General features: G+C 37.7%; 1 protein-coding gene across 1 annotated transcript in view; it reads right to left on the minus strand.

Annotated features, from left to right (window-relative positions):
• Nucleotides 1–2270: 2270 nt before the first annotated feature.
• The window catches only part of kank3 (KN motif and ankyrin repeat domains 3), a 37478-nt gene continuing 12801 nt past the window's right edge, over nucleotides 2271–26947 (minus strand). The window contains exons 2-12 of the mRNA XM_044130460.1: nucleotides 22747–22821; nucleotides 22066–22152; nucleotides 19163–20950; nucleotides 16218–16311; nucleotides 15453–15689; nucleotides 15243–15333; nucleotides 13861–14080; nucleotides 12318–12460; nucleotides 8538–8738; nucleotides 5813–5914; nucleotides 2271–2768 (exon numbers count right to left, since the gene is read on the minus strand). Coding sequence (XP_043986395.1) covers nucleotides 2706–2768; nucleotides 5813–5914; nucleotides 8538–8738; nucleotides 12318–12460; nucleotides 13861–14080; nucleotides 15243–15333; nucleotides 15453–15689; nucleotides 16218–16311; nucleotides 19163–20950; nucleotides 22066–22102 — 2976 coding nt within the window. The 5' untranslated portion in view covers nucleotides 22103–22152; nucleotides 22747–22821 and the 3' untranslated portion in view covers nucleotides 2271–2705. The remainder of the gene's footprint in view (nucleotides 2769–5812; nucleotides 5915–8537; nucleotides 8739–12317; nucleotides 12461–13860; nucleotides 14081–15242; nucleotides 15334–15452; nucleotides 15690–16217; nucleotides 16312–19162; nucleotides 20951–22065; nucleotides 22153–22746; nucleotides 22822–26947) is intronic.

Here is a 26947-nt window from a genome sequence, read left to right on the forward strand (position 1 = left end):
TGGAATTGCACAAATGCAGAGATAAAACTTAACAAGATGCTGTTTTTAGAAACCTTAGGTTATTTTGCAGAAATATTTCGGTGAAACCTTACCCAAAACATTTCTTTATTCTTCTTCCTGTTCTCATCATTTCCCCTCAATTATTCAAGATAACCGAAAATAGTGTCCACATTCTCCTCCATATAATGTATTTTTACAACAAACTATTTAATCTATGTGAACAGCAGAGATCCCCAGACTCCTCCTCCTCTGCTACATACTAAAGCTAATATGGACTCCAAACTGGTTGTAAGATTTAATCTCTGCATCAAGATCTGGGTTTGCCCAGCAACTTCTTCCTTGTCCAGTGGACAGATTCAGCCTTGAAAAGCCATTGATCATAATAAATTTTTATAAGCTATAAGAGTAAAACATGAAAGAGGATGAAAACTTTTCAGTCACTACGTCCTGACTAACTCAAGCTAACAGACTTTATGGGATTCGTTCTTCAGCCTGATAAAACTCTATTCATAATTGGTAAGGCGACATAGTGACACCGTTTCCACTAGCTGCGTTTGCATTAGGATTGCTCTAACTGATCATTAAAAAGCCTGACCTGCTGCTTCCTATTTTGGACGACACCATTTTTCTTTGTCTGAAATGTTGCTAAATATTGCAAGAAATTCGCTGAGTTGGCAACAGTGGGATGAATACTGTTAACTGCAAACATGCAGACATGACCTGGAGGCAGAGCAGAGGATAGTGGCTGATTTTTAGACCTTTGCTGAGGTAGATGAGATTAGAGGATAAGATCAGCTTCACATCTAAGTATTGGCCGATCACCGATCAATTAAGGAAAATCGCGCCCATGTTTTGGCACACCCCTAGTTTCCATTACAAATATGCGCAACTTTGTAAGTTTTCTGGCAATGTTGAAAAAACACAATTTAATTATTTAATGAATGTTTCTTACACAGAAACATTCATTAAATAATTAAATTGTGTTTTTCACGTTTAAGATCACACATGAATATGTTTGGTAACAAAAAAACAACCCACCATCATCCTCCAACTACTTCCTGTTATTGATGTCTTTGAAGTTTGTGTCAATGTCTGGTTGTTGATCATGTGCGAAAATTTTTTTCATTGCAGTTTTGTGAAATGAACCAATTTAGATGCGACTAAAAAAACACACCTCTTCATAGCGTCATATTTTAACGTAAAATGAGTGTTGTTGTTTTTTCTTATTTCTTATTTCAAAATTGTTGACTGGGTGAATTTATTTTTAAAATGTCAAATTAGATGGTTAATTCAAACACAGAACTTTCTTGTCTTGCAGCAAGAAAGTGAAGCATTTGATTTCCAGCCACAGTATTTCTGCATGGATTTTCTATGTTCTCCTGTGTGAGTTATTTCTTTCATCATTTCATTTTAGCTTGCTGGTTTGGTTCATCATCCTCTCTAAATGGTCACTATTTCTGATTGTCTGTTTCTGTCATCCTGTGATGGACTGGCAGTCTGTCCATGGTGCACCATGCTTCTTTTCCAATGCCTCTGCAGAAAGGAACTAGTCACACATGACTGCAGATATTCTGGAAATGATTGATTAATTCTCTAGTTTTTGGGTGTTTTGGTTGCAGGACTCTGAGCTCAGACAACTGGAGCTTGTTGGCTGCACTTTTACTACATTTATACGCCTACAGCCTTAATTTTGTCATCTTTTTATTTTTGACTCAACCTCTATAGTTTGTACTTCAGTGGCTAAAGTTTGAAGAGAACCTTGTATGAGATAAAAACATATCAGGTTAAGGACTCACCTGATAGAAATGTGTAATTTAAATTAAGCTTTAAAATACCTTAAATCCTTTGAGATGTCCATTTATATCTACTTGTGCCTTATTTCAAATTTAAGTTAATGTAATAATAACATGTCTTTATTAGCTAAATCCAGAGCTCGTTTTATTCTTCCGTCTAAAAACCTTACACGGAAGCATATTCTGCAGATTTTGGTTTTCATACAAAACTCATTTTAATTGTAACATTTCCTTGGAGTGAATAAAAAAAAAACATTTAGATGAGACAAATTTATGCAAATATATTTAATATATCATTTATATATATTTAACATACAAAGCTGATCACAATTTTTGGCACGTCTGCTTTGTAAGCGCAAAATATTGTGAATTCTGTGTTGAAGATGTGGGCGTGTAAAATGTTTTCACCAACAGATAAAGCAATGTTACAGGATTCTGGTGCTTTGCACATCCGTTAAATAAGACGGGATAGGAAAGCAGGAGTGGAGCAGCACACATCAGGATGGTTTGATTTGTTTAAAATCGTAGCTGCATCTGTAAATCAGTGACAGATTTAATGTAAAACAATGGATGAACACTTTTTATATGCTCATCATTTAGCCTATTGTGAGTGTGCTGCTCTAAATAGTAAAATGTTAGTAATGTGCAAATATTGTAATGTTTTATTTCCCATTACAGAAAAAAAGAATAACTGTAATACAGCAAAGAATGGGTAAGTACATAATATAACCATCCGCAACTTTCTTGGAAAAATACTATTCTCATATCAACAATACTTATAAATGCAGAACGTATAGCAGTACATATGCATTTAAATAAATGTGTTTAAGGTAAATTCCAGTGGAGCTTTTCACAGCTCAGATCCAGTTAAATGTTCTGGTCTGTCGGGTTCGATAAACCGCAGAGATGCTGTCAGTCTGCAGGCCAGGACTTGTGGGGGTTTGTGGGGCTCCTTGGTTGAGCCTTTGGACTTCCCTGAACAGAGAAAATGATGAGTAAGGGTAGAAGGTGAAGTGAAGAAATCTTCTGCTAAACACACAGAGTGCTTACTTAACTGTTCTACAGGTATGCATTTACATTATAGTCTATTTAAGAGCCTTTAGTTCCTCCGCTTATTCTCCGTTCGAGAATACATTCTAATGAAATTAAAATGTTACTTTAAACATGAACCTGACAGCTGTATGAATAATTTTGGGCTTAGTTGTGCAGTTGCAGAAAGGCTTTACAAATTTTAGACTTTATGCTTTGTTTTAGAAATATCTGGGTTTTTTGGTTAAATTTATTACGGTGGAGGGAAACTATAAAACTATAAATCGTCTTAGAGCAAATACCTAAAATGTTGCAAAAATGTTAATTCATGTTGAGCTTTCTTCTTCCAACTTAGTAAAAATTAAGAGACCACTTAAAATGATCAGTTACTCTGATTTTACACTTTATAGGTATATATGTGACTAAAATGAACATTGTTTTATTTTATGAACTATTGATAACATGTCTTTGAAATTCCAACCAAAAGATTTTGTATTTATTTGCAGAAAATTGTGAAATGGTCAAAATAAGAAAAAAGGTGCAGTGCTTTCAGACCTCAAGTAATTCAAGGAAAACAAGTTCATATTCCTTTAGAAACAACAATACTAATGTTTTAACTCAGGAAGAGCTCAGAAATCAATACCTGGTGGAAAAACCAGGTTTTCAGTGGGCTCTTCAGTTTTTCCAGAGCTCAATGTCTGGTGTGCTTGGAAAAGCTACAACATGCACAGATCATCAAACTGTCTGGGTTGTTGGATGAAGATGCTTCTTTTCTTTGGATGAGAAGGAATTTCATGCATAGATTAAATTGGGAAGCTTCAATTTGTTTGACATGGCAGCTTAAATTTTTCCTAACTTAATAGTTTTCAGATATCCAGAACTTTAGAGAAAGTGTCTGTCCATTAATCCGCTGTTGCCCATTCTTGTACTCGTCTCAGATATATTTCATTTTAATGTTTTCCTTGGCAGAAGTGGCTCCTTTCATGCTTTTTTTTCTCATCTTTATCCAGCTTTTCCGAAATCTTTGCTTCTCTCTCACATTTTCCATTTGTGGAAAAGCTGTGGATTAGTCACCGTAGTGTCCCAGTGGTTAATCAGAGTTGGTGCTAGAACCAGTTCTTTATTGGTCTGGTTTCTGCAGCCAGAGAGTCTGAAGTCTCCTCCACTAACAGTTTGGATTTTCCCTCCATTGTCTTCAGAATTTAATAAGGTTACAGAGTTCATTTAACTCCACGAATGCATTATTTATCCCAGTATTCCTGCATTGAGACGCCCTATTATTACTGTCTTGATATTGCCAGCATCAATAAATTTACAAATTGCTCAATTAAAAATGTTCATACAATCAGCTGAAAATATTTATATCCAGTGTAAAACAATGGTTTTTTTTCTGCGGCTTTATGTCACGCTGTCATACAGAAACTGCTTGACTGATAAATAAGCACTGGGAAGAGACTGAGTTAATGTTATCCCAGTGCTAATTGGACTTCGTATTAAAACTCAGTTCTTGGTGAGGGTTTTTTGTCTTGATTTGGGCAAATTTGAAAAATTGTGTTTTGTCTGTGCTCTGTTTTAAATCTGCAGAGTAAGCATCTCCATGCTCCATGTCCAGTTTCCTTTGGAAACTTTATTTTTAAGATCAACTGTCGTAATAAACCGAGTCAGACCTCACTGTGTTATAGCAAGGACAAAGCGGTAAGCATGTCACTTTAATATTTGATCAATTTGACTTTGTTCTTTTGCATTCAATGGGCTTGTCTTTTCCAGGGATTGAAATTCTACTTTTTAATTGGTGCTACATGAATAAGTTTAATTGCTCTTTTACTTTTATTTAATTTGTGTTTTTAGTTCTTTTTAGCCAGTGTTTTCTGTTATTTTAATTGCTTTATACATGCATGCATTTGGCCTCTTTAGTATATATTTCAACTAAATTATTGCTAAAAAATAACCTTATAAATAAAATAAAGTTTCCTAATTTGAGTCATTTGTTGGCATTGATCGGTCCAAGAGTGTGTAATCTGTGGCTTCTAATAATTTTGGCAAAAATAAAAAGTGTTTTAAATAGAGTGATAAAAACTACAACTTCAGTAGTATTTCCTCTGTTTTTATACAATGTGTGTGCAATATGTGCATTAGTTCTTTCATCTTGCAAATTTTGACATTTTCTATAAAATGTATATACGGTACTCCTATCATTAAAAATAATATCTAAAAACCAAATAGTCTTTTAATATGAAAAAACAAATTTTCTATAGTAGATATGGTTAAAAATAAGCTAAATTCTTATGAAGTTTTAGTAGCTCTAAACAATTTTCTTTTTAGCTGGACCCAGGGTAAAATGTGCTCAGAGTTGTAAAGCTTACTGACCTCTGGGTTCACCATAACTCTTACTTTAGGAAACATTCATTTATTTATGCAGACTGGTAAAGCAGTGTTTATTATTAAATACTACTCTTGTTTGCACTGGAAATGCTAATGGCTATGTAAACAGACTTTAGTGAACCCACATAAGGTTTCATTCACTGATTGTGAGCTAAGCAACTATTTTTATATCAGTTTTTAAATTATTTCCATAATAGTTTTTATTATACTTACTTAGTTATTTTTTTTAACATAAATTACCAAGAATTTAAATGAATATTGAAAGGTTTATAAAGTAATGATGGACTCATTATAATTAATTCTTCCTTCTCAGACTGTTCTGTCTGCAGTAGCGTGGTAAAACCAAAAGGGGGCAGCAGTGTGTTATAAATTAGATCCTTAACACTTACCGTACATGAGCTGCACCAACTTCTGCTGGCTAAAACCATATTTTCCCTCAAACTCTAAAGCATGTAAAAAATTTTTTTACCTTTTATATAAACTCGAGGATGTTTTTCAGTTATCTTATTTAAAATCAATTAATTGTTAGATTAAATATCGTTTCATGTTGCCTACGTCAGCATATTGTCTTTCCACAAAGCAACAGATGCATGAGAGAATGAACTCACCAGAGTAGTCTGGGACTTTGCATAGTTCATATGGGCATAAAGCAGCACAGCGGTGTCATTGTGTGCCGCCTCCAGCGCGATGGACAGAGCGTTACTGCCGTCCTGCAGGCGGAGGGAAGCAGTGCAGAGAGAGGAAGCATCAGATCACTGTCCGTGAAATCCCCAGAGTCTGAACAGAGGGCACTGCCGTTTCAAACGGGCCGCGTGATTCACATTGTGGATGGTTTCAACGATTGGGTAATTTGATAATTATGGTCAGGCAAATTAGAGTCATACATCTGTAATTAACCATTTAAAAACAAAACAGGACATTCTTCTGGAATCCTTCTTGATGTCCTTCGTTTTGGTTGTTTTTTTTTTATTACCAAGTAAATTATTGCATCAGGTTTGATAACATGTTGGAAATGGAGAGCTACCCAAAGGTACTTTTAGAACAATTTCACTGTTTTGTTAAACTGTGATTATTTTTTTTTTAATTCAACACCACATTTGCTGCAGTTGTTTGGGTTATGATTTTTTGCACTTAATTCTTGCCTTTTTTATTCTTTATAACAGCTGGAGCTGCTGATTCAGATTGAGTGAATAGAGTCTGTCACAAGTATCAAACCTTGCCATGATTGTATTTATTAGGGTTGCATGACATCATATTGATTATATCTTTATTCCAAATACATAAGAAGGCTCAGTAAAATTTTAAAAAAGTGTTATTGGCAGTAGCGTCAGTATTGGTTGATGTTGGTCATTTGCTAAAATCAGTTTTAGCCCAATAAGTAAAACTGGGCTGATTATTAATGAGCTATATTTTTGCCTCTCATCATTCATCTGCGCCTGTGACATTGATACGGTTCGGGATTGTGGGTCGTCAAGAAGCAACTTTAGTGTGGTAAATTTTTTTTATTTTAGCCATCCATCCATTTTTCGTTCACCCTTCGTCCCTAATGGGGTCGGGAAGGTTGCTGGTGCCTATCTCCAGCTACGACCATTCACACACACACACTCACACCTAGGGAGAATTTAGAGAGACCAATTAACCTGACAGTCATGGGAGGAAGCCGGAGAACCCGGAGAGAACCCACGCATGCACAGGGAGAACATGCAAACTCCATGCAGAAAGACCCCGGGCCGGGAATCGAACCCAGAACCTTCTTGCTGCAAGGCAACAGCTCTACCAACTGCGCCACTGTGCAGCTTTTTATTTCATTTTTCATAGTTTTCGAAAGTGTAGTGAAATGTACATAAATCTTGGATATCGGCCACAATCATTGCTAGCAAGTCTTAAACAGGATGAGTTGTAAAAACTGGAAAACTTGCATTGTATAAAAAGTTTAAAAGATAAAATGGTTCATTTAATAAGAGGCTGTCGGTTTCCACAGTGGAAGTCTTCAACAATTCATGTTATTTTTTTTTTATCAGTGTTATAAAATCTGTGAAGTTTTGCTTACTGACTGTTAATTGTTGTAGTTGAAAATTTTTTTTTCATGCTTTTATTTTAAAGGGGATGAAAACATTAAGCAGCGGTTCTGTTTCCTCTCCTCATGTCTGTTTTTTTCCCCTCAATAATTATTTCAAACAAGAACAAAATAACACACTGACAGCACAGAAGATACGAACATGAATATAAAATCTAACGGCATTACAGGGCACGTAAATTATGTCAAAAAATAAATTGGTGCTCAAGAGTCTTGAGAGGGCAGATATAATTTGAATTTAAGTTTTAGCATTAGCTTCAGCTAAATACCATTCTGGAGTAGCGATTTAGCGATTCTCCCTCTCCTGTGCAATGTCACTAAGGGTCCATCTTGATGAAAAAAGAAAAGAAAAAATTAGGTATAAATATTTTAGTCAAGAATTAAATTTGTCTGCAACAGACAGCAGGACTAAATACAAGGTTTCATGTTTAATCAAATTGATCCCAGAAAGAAGTGAGCTCTGACACAAACCTAGTTTTCACACACTGTAACTCGGCTGCACTCCCAGTTCAACATGCTGCTTTGTCTTTTCAGTGGAGTTGGGGGGGAACGGGGCTTTCCAATTATCCAGCTGTGCTGAAACTCTATCCAAATGGCCGACTCGTTCTGGCACAGATGTGAACACTCAAATATCTCTCTGCCTGATTTCTCCCCAAGTATCCAGACAAAACAATTCACTGTAAATCACTTTAGGAATCACAAGGCTGAGCTGGGAGGGAAAAAAAAGAGGCTTCAGAGGAAGTAATGAGGAGAGTTTGGTCTCTAACAAGATTTTCACCAGGGAAGTTTTCCGTTTGGCTCCTGAAATCTTCGGGAGACGCACGAAACCTCAGCTCAACATGTTTTTCTACAAACAAGCAGTTGGTTTGTTTACGGGTCATTTGATGAAGTATGCAGAGAATCAACCAGAGTCTGCAGGGCCTTGTGTCTGAAACGATGAGGGCTGTGAACTGACAGGCTTTTAATTCCTCCCCTTGGACGTTTCAGCTGCGTAGCGACTGCGTTTCCTTCCAGCAGAAATGATGAGTCAAAGGCAGATGACACTAATCTGATTGTGGCTCTTTCGGGTTTTTGTCATATCTTCTAAAGTGAGAATATTTCAAGTGGTGTGAAAGAAGAGCGATAAGATATGAAGTCGTTCCTGAGCAGATTTTCAGCACTTGGAGGCAACAACAACTGGATGAAGGTTTATAGAGGGGGGTAAAAAAAAAAAATTATTCATTTGTTTGCTGAGTCAGCTAAGAAAACCGCCTTACATTGTCCACGATGGATATGTCGCAGCCAGGCTGTTCCAGGAGCAGCTTGACGATCTCGGCGCGGCCGTGTTCGCTGGCACACATCAGAGCCGTGGATCCCTCATCGTCCTGGACGTTTACGTCAGCTCCACACTCGAGCAGGGCCTGCACCATCTCCTGCCGTCCGTGGCTCACCGCCAACATCAGCGCCGTCTGGCCTGCCTGGTGGACAGAGAACACAGTAAAATCTTTATGTACAGCACACCCATAAGCAAGCTGTCCAGGTGCAACTTTTGCAAAAACTGCTTGCTCCATTGGATCAGGTATCTGGCCAATCGCTGATTACCAATCTTTTAAAAAGCCCAACTTGCCGATTCCGATTTTGGCCGATATTTCTTTATTTTATTTTTTTGTCTGAAATGTTTGAAATGTTTCTCAGTATAGCAAGAAAGTTGCTGAGCTGGCATCAGTGAGGTGACTATTATTAACTGCAAACATGCAGACGGACTTGGTGGGCTGGTAGGTCAGTCAAACCTTTTTCACGGGAGAGCAGAGGACAGTGGTTGATGTTTAAGCCTTTACTGAGATAGATGAGATCGGTGGATAAAATCAGCTTCATGTAAACAAATCACCAATTTTCCCAAAATTAAGGAAATCTGCACCAATAAATCGGCTACCTGATAAATCGATAAATTGTCCCCATTTTGCTGCCTAAACAACCTGGAATGAGGCTTCATCTCCGCCACAATTATTTGGTAAGTTGTATTTATTTAGTAATTGACAAATTGCAGTTTTCTGGCTTATCGCCAATCTTTAAAAAAACCTGATCTGCCAATTCTGATTTTGAGAGAAACCAATTTTTTTTTTTGTCTGAAATGTCGCTGAATGTAGCAAGGAAGTTGCTGAATTGGGAACAGTGGTGTGACTATTGTTAACTGCAAACATGCAGACATGACCGGATTGCTCTCACAGCAGAGCAGTAGACGCCAGTGGCTGGTTTTTAGCTCTTTGCTGAGATTGGAGCATAATATTGGCTTCGCATTGAAGAATCGGCTGATTTCCCAAAATATTAAGGAAATTGGGATCAATTTATTGGTGCACAACTAATTTTCACTCAGTCAAGCCAACATTATTAATAGACCTCATACTTTGGTAATTACGAAAGTAAAAGTGAGGTTTGGTTCTGCACACTCACTACGCAAGTATCTATGTGTAAAATGATGTAACTTGTTTAAAAATAAGAATGTTCCTTTCTAACTTGTTTTCATCTGTGAAATTAATAATACAAAATCTACAGATAAACGTTTCTACCATGAAAAGAACCTAACAGGAAACATGGCCACTGGTTAGAGAGGTGGAGTGCCACTTCTAAAAATGTTTTCTAAAACATGTTAGTTGATTTTAGATCCATCTTTTACCCAAAAAGGTCCAACACAGACCAGTACCTCCACGCTGGGAGAAAATCCCTTTTTAAATGTAAACTCTGATTGTTTAATGGGGAAAAAAAAGAAAAAATATATATAGGGATATAATTTAATATGCAAAAGTGGGTAGCAGCTGGTAATTTACTTTTTAAGATTAGTTTTACTGCACTGTACTTTTATTTTAAAAGTATTTGGAAGTATCGCTACTCTCTGATAAATGTTCCAACTGTTGCTGGGCAGAAATAAATTAACCAGGGTTAAACAGTTTGAATGTTTTTTGATTTATCTCAATGTTTTTTGCATTCGTCACATCCTTTTATGTGTGCAGTTGTTCCCGCTGTGCGTATTTGACATTTATTTACACAAACCAGACCCGCCAGCTTTTTGCCACATTCTTTGTTTTTGCTGCTAATCACAGAAAACTTTGTCCTCTTGGCTAATTTTCACCCAGGACCTGTCACTAATCACTTCTTTGTTCTCCAGTTCATCATCCCCTTTAAAACACCATTAGAGCATATGATTTTTATTTCCAACTCTTCATTTAATTTGATTTTATTTGCTAAAAATTTAAGAAGTCCACTGTAGTTGTATTCAAATTAGACACGTATAAATGATCAACTGAACTGCTTTTTCCTGCTGCTTGTGATTAGATTGCACCGAGATAAAAACTTAAAGCCACACGCACAGTTCATTAAAAGTAAAAACAAACTTTTACAGCTCCTTTTGCCTGTTTATTCCTGCACATATTTCCATTTTACCAGTTGTAAAGTTAATAAAAAACAGCAGAAACTTGTACAATTTTAATTCCCAACCTTAAATTGTTTTGCCTGCCACATGTTTTGTTCCCTGCAGCAACAATAACAAGCTCCAGTAATTGGATTTATAGAGAATGATGCCATAAATTTGGTCCCATGACTGAGCAGTCAGGCGCCACAAACCCTACACAACCTGATTTAATCAAGTGCAGAGATAAAACCACTTGAAAAACGCTGCAGAGTCTCACAATGGCTGCACATTTTTGCTCCAAGTTTGAAGCACTTCATCAGAAAGTGAGAAATTAATTCACTCTGAATGTGAAGAGAAGATTACTTTGTCTCGTTTGTGGGGAACATGGTTTAAAAAATATAATGGGACAAAAAAAAGGGATGAAAACAAAAATAGTCATCTGATTATTCAGATCATCTGACTCCTGTTTCTATTAAACTCTTTTATTTCTATCATCAAATCAAACTGCTTTGACTTTCCCATCCTGACACTTTTAATATCTCGGTCTATCTGGAAGTCTCCAATTAACTGTGGACTCAATTCAAATTGTTTTTAACTTTGATTAATAGGTTATTTATTCTTTCCCAAAGTGTTAATGAACACTTCTCTGTTTATGGTTCCTGTTAATCAGCCATCTGCAAGAACTCGTTAAGATCTGAACGCACTCGTTTACAGAGTGTTTACACTCATGCAGGGATTCGTTTTAGAAATACAAATTACAGGAGAAGTCTGTATTTTTTTTTTTGCTCTAACTATCCTGATTTTAGTATTTACTGTGAATATTTGTTAGGGTCTGTTTTGGAAAACAAGAATGTTTGGCTGCTAAAGTTGTTTAATCATGAGTTGAAAATGACTCACTGAACCCTCTTCATTTTCCATTTTGCAGCTGATTTAATATCAGAAGAGCCATAGAAACAAGTGAACAAATTAAAGTAAATCTATTTACTTTATTATTTTACTTATGCTTTTGCTGGTCTATAATTTGCTTCTTAGGACCTCCACAGTTACTCTATTAACTTTGCTTTGTCCTTTTCCATTTGTGGCCAATGTTTTTAATATAAAGATGAAAAAAAAATGTTTATCAACTCATTTTAATGTAGTTGCGCTAAAAAAACCTATATTAATTGGTCAAGTCATTTAATTAAATTTGTCAGTCTTACTTTATTCATGTTTGCTTAACTTGACAACGTAATAAATTAACTTGGATAAACTTAATTGATTACTTGTGACTAATTAATGTAATATATTTTATTTGGATCACCTGTTTCTTTTTTCAGTATAGAATGCAAAATATATGATTTTTTGATACCATGTAAATATGGCTGTATTCACTCTGTTATTCTTCATTTTGATGCAGAAAAAAAATAGAAAGTTCTTTAAATTATAAACCAGAACATAATTTTTATAGAGGGCATTAGTAAACTTTTTTTTTTATTTTGTCTCCCAAGGAGAGAAAGTGTTTTTTTAGACTGTAGGAGAACAACTCTTGCTGAAAAATTAAGTGGTACATTGTTTTTAGAATAGAAACCTGTATTCTTGTTCCATTTGAGAGAATACAAAACAAATGCAAATATCTCTTTTCAGTGTTTGTGAAGTGCAGTTTGTATCTGACCTGGCTGGCCTTGGCGTTGACGTTTCCCTGACCGAAGAGCTTCTTCACCACAACCATGTCTTCCTCTTCCTTTACGGTAGAGAGCGCCGCCAGCATGATGGCCGTGTAGCCCGCCTTGTTCTGCTTATCCACGCAGCACACGCCTGGAAGAACCAATCATTACTCTGAGGGACGGAGAAAATGGCCGCTTCCTAATGATTTCTCATTTTAGATCAGATAGAAACCAAAGAGTATGAAAGTAATTTTCAGAGGAAAAAAGTAGGATTGCGCTACTGTGAAGAAATTTAAATGCACTGCAAAACATTCTTGCTGTCAAAGTTGATCTGTTTGTTTCATAGACCAAAAGATTTCAGCAGAACCAAATTGCAACAGATGAACCAAGTTCACATAAACTGTGAGGTTGGTTTTATGTCACTCTGTTAATTCTTTGCAGAGATGCTGAAGATGCATCATTCAGTCAAGATCTGAGTTACACAGGTTTCCTGTTGCATAGCGCTTTTAGTTTTGATTACTTTAAGCCATTTAAATTTAATCAGAAGTGTTTTACATCTGTGGCGTAGAGGTTAGCGTGCCCCACGTTTGGAGACCTTCAGTCCTCGACGCGGCCGTCGCGGGTTCGATTCCCGGACCCGACGACATTTGGCGCATGTCTTCCCCCTTTTCCTTCCCCCCTTCCTGTCAGCCTACTGTTGAATAAGGGAACTAGAGCCCACAAAAAGACCCCCTGGTGGGAAAAAAAAGTGTTTTACATCTGAAAAGGATGCTATTGGTGTTCTATTTGTCCTCAAATCTTTATTTACAAGGTTTAAATAATAACAGAAAAACAGTTAGGCCACTTAAAATGACCAGTTTTTTCTTATTTTACTCTTTATAGGTTTATGTTTGAGTGAAATGAACTTTGTTCTTTTATTCTATGAACTACTGACAACATGTCTCTGAAATTACAAGCAATTATTTGCAGAAAATGAGAAATGGTCAAAATAAGGAAAAAGACGCAGTGCTGTCAGACCTCAAATAATGCAAAGAAAACAAAATGATATTCATTTAGAAAGAACAACACTAATGTTTTAACTCTTGAAGAGTTCAGGAATCAATATTTGGTGGAATAACCAGGAGATTTTCAATGGGTTCAGTGCAGTGGGCTCCTAATTTTTTCTAGAGCTGTATTATGTAAAGTTTAGTAAAACTTCTGAATGTGAGGAAAGTATTTAAAAAAATGTCATAAAATTGTTTATATTTATTTTGCAATTAGCTAGTAGGAATAATTATGGTAATCCTAACTGACCCTTTTCTTTTTCAGTCTATGTAGAAGATGCTTGATTTCTTTTGTAAGTTAACTTTACGGGACAAAACATTTGTTTCAACACAGCACATTGTGAATTGTAAATGATCCCCCTTCATTTGTAATAATTAAAACTTTCGAAGAGAGTTTCTTGCAGTGTTCAAGGTCAAATTTGTTAGTTTTCCTGCAGAAATGAGACCAAACCGTACAAAACAGCTACGGAAATGGACAGACGGCGCTTCCTGTCAGCAGTTCCCTCACCTGTGTCCAGCAGCAGTCGGACCACCCCAAAGTTGGAGTGGGACACGCTGTAGTGCAGAGCTGTGTTCCCGTTGCCGTCGGTCATGTTGACGACGTGCTCCAGCAGCGCTGACGACACCTCGGAGAAAGCCATGAGGTAGTTGGAGACCCGCGAGGGCTGAGCCATCTTCGCACTGGACACCCGGAACCACTCGAGCTGGACGGTGTGGGTACTGGACAGCTGGAGAGCGAGAGAAGGAGACACGAGAAACATCAGCTTTAATGATAGAAATCCAGTTTTAGTCGTAAGTTAATTCATCTGCGTCTAAATATTTTTTTTGCTATTAATGTTTAAGCAGAACAATTTTTTTTTCCAGAGGGGACAATTTAGACACCGAATAAGTCCTGTGGTTCTAGAAACATTGTGTGCAAGCCTTTGTCGCCAACGTCAAAATTGAAATCACAAGTGATGAATCGCTAAAAAGCAGACATCAGGGTCTTATTCAGGCGTTGGAACGACAATCTTCTTCTCCATCTGTAACATTAAGCTCAACTCAAGCAGCTACCATAACTGCTTTTGTTGGGTGCAACACGCTCACTTGCGCTTTCTACTTCCTGCCTCGTAGAGTCTCCAGCTACCATAATAACGATCTGTAGGAAACCTTTTTTCTCATTCATAAAACGCTAAAACCGGGGACTTTTTCTGGGACGGCTTTGGGGACAGGTCACCTAAATCTGGGACGTCTGGCCACCTTGACTTGTAAGTTAGTTTTGTCTTCTTTCAAGCGCGGTAAGATATTTATACTAGAAGTTAAACCAAACTGCTGGGTAAGATTTTGTGTTTTTGCAGTGTAACATGTGCTTTTGTTTGCAAGCCTTGAATAAATAGACGTTTATCCAAATATTAGACAAGGAGTATGTTTTTTATTTGATTGTATGTGGATTTTAGAAATCCATACCTGTAGCTCTAGATCTTCTTTACTGAAATCAGAGCAGTTTTATGTTTCCCAGTCACTCCATGCTGGTAACATGAACTGTTCATATGCATCAACAAAAACCTAAATTAAGAGGACATTTTTGGCCTTGATGATTGTGCTACTGTGTATAAAAGCAGCTTTACTTTGAAATGAAAGCTCCTCTGTTGTTTATAAAGGAAAATCAACTGATAACAGATGGCTTTTTGCCCCATGTCTGACTCACTTCCTTTTTTACTGTAAGACATTGTTTAGACGCTCCTATTGTTTGCTGTTTAAGGACCAGGAAGCTCGTACCACAAAAGAATGCACTCAAACATTTTACAATTAACCTTAAGTTACACAGAGTCTGACTTGAATTATTATGAGGTTTCAGAGGTGAAATGTCATTGTGTTTAAAGTGTGTATAGCAGAACTGCAGGGACGCACCACTTCCTTACTCTTCAGTGTTTTCACGTCATCGTTCAGGTGGTTCTTCAGAATGAGACAGGCTTCACGCATTTTTGAGCTGAACTCAAATCTGTAGCAAACAAGCAGGGTTTTATTTCAGTTGAAGCGTTAGTCAGAGTTAGGAAATCAGGAAGTAAATCTGTGAGTGTTTATAAAAACTGTTTCCAGTCTACTTTTTAAACAACCCACTTTTCTTTCACAGCGTCTGATGAATAATTTGGAGCTCTCAGCGTTTCCTCATCCGTGTCGCTTTCATCCAGGTTGACGTTTCTCTCCTCCTCGGAGGTTTCTTCCTCCAGTGCTGCCTCATCTTCCTCAGTGCTATCCAAGCACTCGCCTTCTCCACTTTCTCCAGAGGAACTCCCAACTTCCTCCTCTTCCTCTTCTTCTTCCTCTTCTTCCTCCTCGCTGGAGGTGGATTCATACCTGAAAGGGACAGCATCCCAATAAATACCAAACACAACAACTGGCTTATATTTTAACCACTTGGTTAAGAGATTTATTTTCATTCATCAAACTTGTATGACCTGAGGGGGGGGACTAAAAATTACAAGAATAAAGTAAATAAAAGAATAAAGTTGTCATAATATGACTTTATTCTCAAAATATTATGACTATTCTCAAATTATAATTTTTTTCTGTAATTATTTCTGACTTTAATCTCTTAATTTAATTTCATTAAATTAAATATTTTCCCTTTGGGATTAAAAAAGTATTTTTTGAATTTAAATAAGAGTTTATCCTTGACATAGTATGGCCTTATTCTAATAATATTATTTCATTCTCAAGTTATTACTTTATTCTGTAATTATTTTCAACTTTATTCTCATAATTTTATTTATTTTTTACTGGAATGGCCCTAATACTCTGTCTTACAAAATTTTATTTGTAACCTTAATATTTATTTTTGCAAAGGTAAAAATAAAAAGTCGGTGTTGTGTTGCCTTCACGTACCCTCCGTTGAGAATCCCAACAAACTGCAGACTCTTCTTACGATTCTCACTCGAGTTACAACCATCCTTCCTCTTCATGATTGATTTCAGCAAACCTGTCACACAAACAGATAAATAACAACTATATATTTTTCTAAAGATCTGGAAACTGTCTTTTCTTTTCTGCCCATTTCTAATTTGTTTTAAAAAATTGGGGTAAAGCCAATCCATTCTAAGATATAATAACCTTAAACCAGCTATTGGTACAAAAATTCAGCTACACTCTTTTTGTAATCAAGTTTACATAATTTACTGAAGTTTACATGTTTATATTCCCACAGTGTTTCTTTGTACCGTGTCTCAAGCTTCAACTTATGTAGACATAAATATTACAAAACTTTAAATAAAGAGCACAGTATTCAACCAGTGATGCACAGAAGAACTAACAGATAAATAATCACAGATTAATGCCAAGAAAGCTGATAAAAGATGTAATCTGGGATACGTTTTCAATCAGAGATTAAACTGTAAAGCATGTCATTTTCAAACTCATAGTATGGGATTGTTTCACTGCAAGTGGTTGGTATATTACAGAAAATACATCAATAAAATAGCAAATTAACCTTAAATTGTCTAATTGTCCCACCAGTGTAGTGAACCCAAAATTTATCTGGGACGGAAAAAGCAAAATAAAATAAATTTTCTGGAAACGTTTATTGACTACGCTTACAATCGGTGTAAATTAATTTTACCAAACATTTCTTACATATTTGTGTGTTTTATGTCGAACCTCTGAGGATTAGAGAAAATGTATAATGAATTTAAACTTGGGAAGCCAACGCCTGTTTTAATGTTGGATAGTCACGTCCCACAGTAAATAAACAACAGTTTCAATAAAAATGAATGAATGAATTTTGATTCTCAACAGAACTGCATTTGGACTTCCCTCATTTTGTTGTTCAGCTGGTGGTGATTTTTCTTCTCGGTGCATAATCTTGTCATGAGTAATGCATTTAATTTGTTTGACTCAATAAAACAGAAGCACAGACATAAACAGTGAGAAGCATAACAGCCAACTGGGCCAGTTAAAGCGCCAGTCCGACTCACTGCGCCAGTTTTTCTGACACGTCGGCTCCATAAATCCAGAGCCTCACTGCGGGTCCATTTCTCTCCTGTTGCCTCATGTTTTTGGTGGCTAAAAGAACTACTGGGATAAATGAGACAATTTAAAACATGTCTGCTGTTTATTCCAGACAGCGACTTTATTTATTGCACTGTAATGAAAAATGAACATCTAAATTTAAAACCTAATTTAATAAATTGGGCTTTGTTCTGGTAGAGAAATAACACTTTATTTCTTTTCGAAGTAATATTGTTCAGTAAGGGAAAACATCTATTCCTCTGAGGTTCAGTGAATGCGTCGTGATTTCAGGTGCATGTTAAAGGAAGGTACTCTGTTTCAGCAAAAATGCATATATCATCGCACCAAAATGTGTAACAAAGATTACACAAAACAATCGACTAAAACAAACAAATATAATGGAGAGCATCAGCTTTGCAGGGGGGGCCGATTTATTTTTTCTCAGAGGGCCCAAGATTCCTGGCGGCGCCCCTGCTTCTATTTCACGAACAAATGGGTCGGTCTCAGGAAGATTAGTAAATTCAAGCAAGCCACTTGTCCGCCCATCAAATTACCTGCATACTAAATATTCCACAGTCAACTGTTAAAAGTATCGTAACCCCGTGGAGACAAACAGGAACGACAACTGAGCCATGCCAAAATAAATCAGAGTAGACGACCGTTCAAACTACGACCGTTCTGTAGAACCAACAGATACAGTCGTATAAACTTTGTAAGATGTTTAGATTAGTTCAAGAGCAGCAAATAAAGAGTTTATTTTGTTTGTGGCTGAACACCAAGTGATACACAAAACAGGGGATGCAGTTGTGCAGAGTATACTACAATCTGACTCTAAAGCTATCTACATTTGTTTTGGTAATTAAGTCTAGGTTTGTCACTTCCAGCTAAAATTGCATATTTCCGACATTACTTTCTAAATTGTAAAGTTTAGTGGAGGAAGAATAACGGTCTTTGGTTGTTTTTCAGGGGTTGAGCTTGACTCCTTATTTCTACTGAAAGCATATCTTAATTCTATGACACTCCAAGACATTTTGGAGAGATTTTTGCTCTCCACTCCATGTAAACAGTTTGAGGATGACCACTTCCTTTTCTACCAGCAGCGTCTAAAGCAAGGTACATGTAGAGGTGGTTGAGCAAGTTTACTCCGGAGAAATTTGAATACCTGACCTCTGATCAACAAAATATATTTGGGGTTAGCTGATGAGGCCATCTAATCCAACGTCAATGTTTGACCTCAAAGCTGCTCTCCTGAAAGAAAGGGTCAAAGATTCCTATAACAACATCTCTAAACTGTGTTGAAAGCCTCTCCAGAAGAGTTGAGGCTCCCTTCTCAGCCGTGACCTGGCTCCAAAATTGCAAAGTACCAACTATTTTTGGCAGTATAGTGTCTTTGCATAGAAAAACATTGACTTGTTAAACACATAATGCACATGTTTTTATATATTAGAAGCTGAATGGTAAGTTAACAACAAAACATGTCTTTTTCAGCAGCCATTGTACAGCACATACAGGGGTACAACCAGTTGACCAAATGTGCTGGAGCTCAGCTGGGTTGCTAGGTGAGGCTCCGGTTTTGGCAGCAGTTGAATGTGACTCAAGAATTGGGAGGCTTTCGAAACGGCTTAATTTTCCAGACACCAAAAATCATGAAGTTATTTCCACCAAATATCTGGGTGTTTGTTTTTTAAAGCACCTGTATTATTCTTTGGAAGCAGTTGAAACTCTATTGTGTGTAAATAGAAGCATTAAGGAAGAACAAAAACATACAAAATGTTAAATTTGCATAATACGCTCCTTTTAAAATGGGTACAAGTCTCACTGCTCACCTGTTTTTGTGTCGCTGGTTCTGGTCTCCTCCTCTTGCTCTCCTGTTTTTTCCTCCTCTGCAACAACCATCTCTTCCTCTGGTGAAACCTTGTATTCTGCAAATGTCAGCTGTCTCTTTTTTGGCACTCCAACTTTCTCCTCCTCAGGATTTTCACCACTCAAGTTCTCCCACTGACACCCGACGCTGAACCGCTCCACAGGTGCTGGTTCTGGTTCTGGTTCTGGCTCTGGTGTTGCATCAGTTTGTGTTCCCTGCTCGGTTTGATCTGCACCTAAGTCTTCGCCAACACAAACATGTGTCACCTCCGGATGGCACATCGTGGCGGTATGCTTTAATAAGGGAGCTATAGTCTCTACCTGGGTGTTTCTCATGTCGGGTTTTGCTAGCTCTCCCTTCTCAGCCGTGACTTTAGAGGTTCTTTCATCAACCTGAGCTCTCAGTTTATCAAGGTCTTTGTCAGCTACAGTAAGGCGGCTTTCTAAAGCCACTATGGACTCCTGCTGGAACTTTATAGTGTCCTGTAAGGTGTCTATCTCCCTCTGTGCCTCTGTAGTCAGCCCCAGCAGAGACTCCATAACCCAGACTTCAGCCTCCTTTGTCCCTGCTCTGACTTGTATTGCCTGCTCATGAACCACAGCAGCTTCTGTTTCTGTGGTTTTGTCACTTACTTTCACCTGCATGCACACAGATGCATCTTTCACACCATTACTGTGATAGAAAACTACAGAGGTCATTGGCACGTCATCCCCAACAGCAACAGATTTCTTTTCTTTTTCTGCCAGGTGCGGTAAAACTTTCGATAACGGTGGAGGGGGAGACTTCAGCTCCTTCCCCTCAAACTTCTCAGCCAGTCTTTTCAGCTCCCCAGATTTTACAAGACCCTTATGACCAGTTGAGGTTGGTGAAGTCACTCGGCTGTAGTCAGATTGGAGGATCTCCGTGGTTTGTGTGGAAGACTCTTTAGACTGTTGCTTCTGAAGGGAAACCTCCATGGCTGCTTTCTTCTCCTCCAAGGCCAACAGCAGCATGTCCTTTTCTGCACGCAGCTTGGCCAGCTCTTTCTCCAGAGCAGGAAGACCCTTCACTCTTTCCTCCATCTCCTTCAGCTGCTTCAAGGCAGTGGCCATCTGCTCTCTGACGGTCTGCAGCTGGCTGGGTGGGATCGGGGTCACCGTGGTGCCAGCAGCTGGAGTGCTTCGCCCAGAGGTCTGAGGACTGGGTTTGGTCCAGCTGTTCTGCAGCGGCGGTATAGATAGGGAGGGCGTGAGCTGCTTGGGAGGATCTGCGAGCTGGAGGCGCCCACCGCCATTCTGGTGCTGGTGGGTTTGCTCCTGCTGAAGCCGCCGGCTGGTTTCCAGGAGAGTCCGCTCGACTCTTGGGTTTCTCTGTGGCGGAGGCGGCGGCACTTTGGCCCCAGCAGAAAGCGGAGGCACGTTGAGGAGAGTAATGGGGGAAATGGAGAGAACTTCGCAGGGTGCTGATCCCAGGCGAAGGCGCGGCGGCGGGGGAGGAGGAACCCTCCCGTCTTCGCTGACTGGGGAGGAGAGAGACTCTGTGGATGTCCACCCACTGGTGCGTCCCCCAACGCTTGGACTCCTCTGGGAAAGCTTGAGTCCGCGTCCAGGACGCCGGGAGCTGAGGGGAGCCCGGCGGACGTTGTGGCCGCTCTCGATCTCTTCCACATATTTAAGGAAGTCCAGGTCGAGCTGGAAGCCATAAGGAGTCTGGACCGAGTAAGAGCCCGACTGGTCAGCCTCTTCCTGACCGGAGTAGATGAATGCAGAGCCTAGGTTTGAAAAAGAAAAACCTCCCGTCAATTACTCTCACAAACAAGGTCAACTTTATGACAGAGTTTTAGGGTCATACTGTGAAAAAAATAACTACATAAAACTACAAGAATAAATTAATAATATTACAAGAATAAAGTCATTATTTAAAGAATAATGTCAAAATATTAAGAGAATAAAGTCATTCAAGAAGAAACGTCAGAATAAGATGAGAATAATGTCCAAATGTTACGAAAATGAAGTCACAATTCGGGATTGTGAATTCAAAAATAATTCACAATAATACAAAAATAGTATTTTTACAAAAATAAATTTTTACGAGAATAAAGTTGAAATAATACGAAAATGAAGTAATATTTCCAATGCTTCCTCAAAGTCTTAACATTATGACTTTGATCTCATAATACTCCAATTTTATTCTTAGGACTTTATTGTCATAATAATATGACGTCATTTGTGCACAATTTTATTCTCTAATAATTATGGCTTTATTCTCGTACGTCTTCATCGTCATACTTTTATGACTTTATTCTCTTAATTTTATTTTTTTATCTTTTTAACGTGGCCTTAAATCATAAAAGAATAAATCATAGAAATAAAGAATGAAATGATGGACATATTGGTTAAAGCTATAAACTCATCATAGCTAAAATCATCATAGCTTTAACCAATATGTCCATCGTTTCATTCTTTATCACCAATTAGTTTTTTGTGAGATTATCAAGGTCTTATATTAATCCTTAGTAAAGATAATTTCCAAATATTTCTCAATTTATAAAAAATGCAAACTTCATCTCCTGAAGGTTTATTTGAAATCCGATTTTATGAATGAGAAAACAACATCTATTACTGGTTTAATAAAGATATTTTAAAGGCACTTAAACAGACCTTTTAATTATCTTCAGCAAATGTTCAAAATATAAAAATGTTTACAAAGCAATGTGGTAGAAATTTAGACAATTTTTGAGCTTCAAATTTGGAGGAAGGATAAATATTCGACACGATTGTTGCAACACAATTTACTCACTAAACAAAACTCTTTAATTAGTCTCACAAACATTCAAGTTTATGAAATCACAAACAGTATATTAAAATTAAAGTTGTAGCTCCTTACCAGGCACCTTTGGATTAACTTGCACCGATTGGGTCATTTTTCAGGACTGAACCCTTTCAGTGCCACAAATCTCCAGAAGGTGCCAGGCTGAAGAAAAGCAGAGAGAGAAAGAAATCATTTCTGTAATAATTCACTAATGCTGGTCTAAAATAACAACTTAACAACCAGTAAGCCATTTAACACTAAGCCAAACTTTGAAACATTGTTTGCTGCTTTTTTCTTTTTATATTTAATCACAACCTATTTTTAAAAATATACAGTATTCAAATATACAGCTCTTTATCAATCAATCAAATCAATCAAACTTTATTTGTATAGCACATTTCAGCAGCAAGGCATTTCAAAGTGCTTTACATCAAATCAAACACAAAAATACAATGCAACATAGAATCAACAATAAAAACACAACATAGTCAGATTCCATCAATAAATTTGCAATAGATTACGTTTTGAATACAACTCTAAACAAGTGGGTATTTATAACGTACAAAGAGCTAAAAGCAAACAGCAGCTTTCCCTTCACAGCCTAGTTATTCAATGTAAAATACACTTTTCTTCTGTCATCACTTCGATGTTTCTAGAAAGTAATGACATTTTTGCTACAATTATATGGCCAACAAAAAATGGCAACCTAAAAGTAACAGATTGAGACTTGAAAGCAGAACATTATGGGATGTTTACCTTCCTCAGCCACTTAATGAGAGATTGAAGCAGCTGGAGCTCAGGGAGGTTTCCTCCTTCCTGCTTCACACAGTCCTGTAAAACAAAGACGAGAGGTATGCAAAACACCGCTGTCAAGAAAAACGACCCGTGGATCAGAACAGGCCATGGATAGAATAATCAGCTGAACAATAAAGGGGAAGACTAATGAAAAATTTGCTCTGTATTTATTGGTTTATGTTTTCACCAGCGTAATCTTTGAATGCATCGAATGTCTTAGATGCAGCAGCAGCACCTTGTAGAAAACAAGAGCCAAACCTCAAATACAAGCAGTCAGTTATTTAGTTTCAAACATACACACGCGTGTGCCCCCGCAGCACATTCCTAACACATGCTGTTGAAACACGCCTGTCGGCCTTGTAGCTCACCAGCCACTGATAACCTGTGAACACATCTATCATTTGTTAGCTCAGACACACTTCTTGCTGTCAAAGAAAATCCCACTATCACTCACACAGACAGCAAACCTTTTACCTGAATCCACAGCAGGAGCCCTCGGGGAACAGCTGCAAACTCTAACTGTGTAATGTTCCCAAAGACAAAAATAAAAATCTTAAATAATGAAAATCAGCCGGTGTTCATTCAGTTTCCCTCCAAATGTCCCAGCTCCAGAAACTTGATGCTATAGAATCCAAACCAATCATCTGGGTTCCCTCTGAAAAATTTTCCATGAAAACAAAAATTATTTACTCTGTTTAGTTTGTTTTAAATAATAAACACAAAACTAAACAGTAGCAGATATTTCAGCAGTGGTCAGGCTTTGATTATGGAACCTACGAAAACCAAGGATGGATGGTTGAACGGATGGATGGTTGAACGGATGGATGGTTGAACGGATGGATGGATGGACGGGTGGGATGGATGGATGAACGGATGGATGGACAGGTGGGATGGATGGATGGACAGGTGGGATGGATGGATGGACAGGTGGGATGGATGGATGAACGGATGGATGGACAGGTGGGATGGATGGATGGATGGTCTCAGGTTCGGTGGTTGGCATGCAGCTGGACTCTGGTGGCCATTTTAAACTTTCCCTGTCATCCTCAATAATCTCATCAGCAACCAGAGGAATCTGTTAGCAACTGCTTTCTTTTCCCAGATCAGGACTAGCAGACTTAGAAAATACTTTTTCTCCTGTGACACCTGACCTTTCACCTCCTGGCTCAGGGAGAGGAAGAGCAACAAAATGTGGGCGGAAGCTTTAGAGAATTAGTCATTTAGTCTACTGTTGGCTAAGTCTGTTCAATAACCTGCTGCTGTTTGTTTATTTGTTTGTATACTTGTGTAAATGTATACTATGTTGGTGCATGTGAGCCGTTTGTTTGTATGATGCTGTTCTACTGCTAGAATCTTAATTTCCCAGAGGGAACATCCTTGGGGTATCAATAAGATTTTTATCTCATTATCCTCATCTTATTTTTCCCTAATGTTATTTTTCTTTCAATTTTTGTCCAGACTTGAAAATCAAATCCGATTTCATTCTTTTCCAGACGCCGTTGGATGCCAAAATTAGACCAAAATTACAACAGGGCACGAACACACAGTTTGTTTAGGTTATAAACAAGTTACGAGAATCTCTAGTGGGGATGACAGAGGTCAGACTGTATCTAGATATACACTTGGATAAGTATAGCTATATACTTATCCAAGTGCATCTTGTTCCATTATGCTTCCTGGAACAGGCTAGGAAAGGTCTGTGATCTATCTACAGCTTTGAAAAGCAGAAGTAGAGCCTCCTGCACAATCAACAAGAATGCAGCAAGTGGTTTCTGGATGTAAATCAACAACAAAGCACTTGTCTTTTCCAGCAGCCATTGCACATCTCATACAACGGTAAAACCAGCTGACCAGCTTGGGATTCTAGGTGACAGGATGACATTGCTAGATGAGGGGCAGTGTCTGCTGATTTGAGCTTTAAGTTAAAGCTGCAGTAGGTAACTTTTATAAAAATAGATTTTTTTTTACATGTTTGTTAAAATTGTCACCATGTTGTAATAGTAAAAGACAAATAATCTGAAAGAAAAATGTTGATCTCCGCCCTTTGGTCCAACTACTATCTTCAGAAATGCATCAGTCACTCAAACAACCAATCAGAGCCAGGAGGAGGGCCTTAGCGCTGTCAATCATCCTTGTGTACACACTGATAAATGTGCTAATGGCAGATTGGGAAGGTGAGAATTGTGAACAAAGTGACAGTAAAAGCTAGAAAAGAGGCCCCACACTTTTTAAACTCATTTTTATGCAACATTGTTACTTGTATAAATATTGCTTTCTTTTCATCATTTTAATTACTAAATCTGACTATCTTTGTGGTATAGATTTATCAAAACTGTAATGTAGTTTGCAGCTTTTTCTAATTATGTGAACTAAAGTGGATTCAGTTTTCAAAGATGACTGAAAAGTCCAGCTACTGTAAAACATCCACATGGTCAAGCATGGAGGTGACAGGTGATCCTGTGGGAATGTTTCCTCTAGTAGAGATGGATGAACGAAAGTCGTCAGCAAGAACACAGTAGAGTTATGTAAACAGAACAAAATACACACAGACATCCCACCATGTTGGGAGTTTTCTGAAATGTGAGCAGGATTATAAAAGCTGTTGTAGCAAAATTAGATTTCTTTGTTTTTACAAGAAACACTTAGACGTTCCTTCCTTCCAAATCCTTCTTCATTTCTCCATCTTTTTATTTGCCCACATCAGCAACCTTTAATCTGCTTTTATTTCTCGCTTTGTTGTCTCAACCCTGCTCCTCTCACATGACTCCCTTTATTTCTCACCCAGAACGTCCCTCAAAACACACTCACTCTCTCACACACACACATTTCTGCCTGAACTTGTTGTTTTTCTCTCTGATTTGATGACACCAAATTACAGACTGGATGAAGAAGCTGCATTCCTTTCCTTTACTCCCCCCTCCGGTCCTGACCAGCTGAGAGCCACGCTGTCGAGTCGCTCACACCAAAAGAAGTGCAAACATATGAGCGGTTCACATAAAGACAAACCACAAACACAATCACAGAAAAGGCCATAAAGAGCCTGTCTAACAGTACTTAACTCTAAATTTAAGTCTCTGAAATTATGTTTTGAGAAAGAGGACAACACTCCTCTGAAGCCAACATTTCACCAACATTGGCTTTAAGGAAAATATTTCAATCCTGGACACCAATTACACAGTTACAACCGATTAGTTTTTGCCCGTTTTTACTCACCAATCAAGGAAATTCAATACAATTAAAATGTTTGTAAAAGGCCATAGTTTAATCACATGCTAGCAGATTTAAAACGAGAGAGAAAAAAGATAAATTCAATGCATTCAATTTGTTCCAAGAAATAATTTACAGATCAGCTTCCTATGTGTCTGATATTGTAGCATACATCTTTATATTTCCAGGCTGCCACAGATTTTTGGGACATGTCATAAAAAGTATTGTAGTGTACTTTTTATGACAGTATATTGCTTCAAAAATCAATTAGCAATGACCAAATTAAAACTTTCCTAAACTTATAATACAACTTTGAAAAATACTCTGTCTGCACTGATGAAGATTCTCTCACATCAGCATGTCGAATGCTTAAAAATGGCTGACATGTCAGCGGACTAATTTATTGAGCAAACAGACAATGTCTCACCAAACATAAATTAGAAAACTCGGCTAGACAACACAGAAGTGTTAAATAGAGCTGCATTCCTCTTTGGTATGTTTGGATGTTACTGGTTAGAATGTGTGCTAAACCACAACCTGATTGAAACAAACTCAGCACAAAAAGTAAGGAAATTCGTGCTTGGAAATTTAATTTTTGTTAAAACAATGCTTCTTGGTAATAAATCTTATACCACTGCAAAACCCTGTTTAATTCATTTTAAATGGTGCTGTACTTGTTCTAAAAAAACATTTTGAGAATTGAGTTGTATGAAAAACTTGCCAAACCCTCTCTACCAATGATAAACAGCTTTTGTTGGCAGTAGTGTGATGGTGTGGAGTGGCATCTTGCCCACTGGACAAAGCAATGCCTGTCATCATTTGACGCAATCTCAATGCAGAGGTATCAAGACGAATTTCTGCAATGGAAATCTATATCTTAACTCTTAAGGACCAAAGCTACCAAAACACAACAATGTTTAGTAGGCCATTTAGTAAATGGCAGTCCTGATCTCAA

This window comes from Gambusia affinis, linkage group LG10 (assembly GCF_019740435.1).
Source record: "Gambusia affinis linkage group LG10, SWU_Gaff_1.0, whole genome shotgun sequence".
Taxonomy (NCBI): domain Eukaryota; kingdom Metazoa; phylum Chordata; class Actinopteri; order Cyprinodontiformes; family Poeciliidae; genus Gambusia; species Gambusia affinis.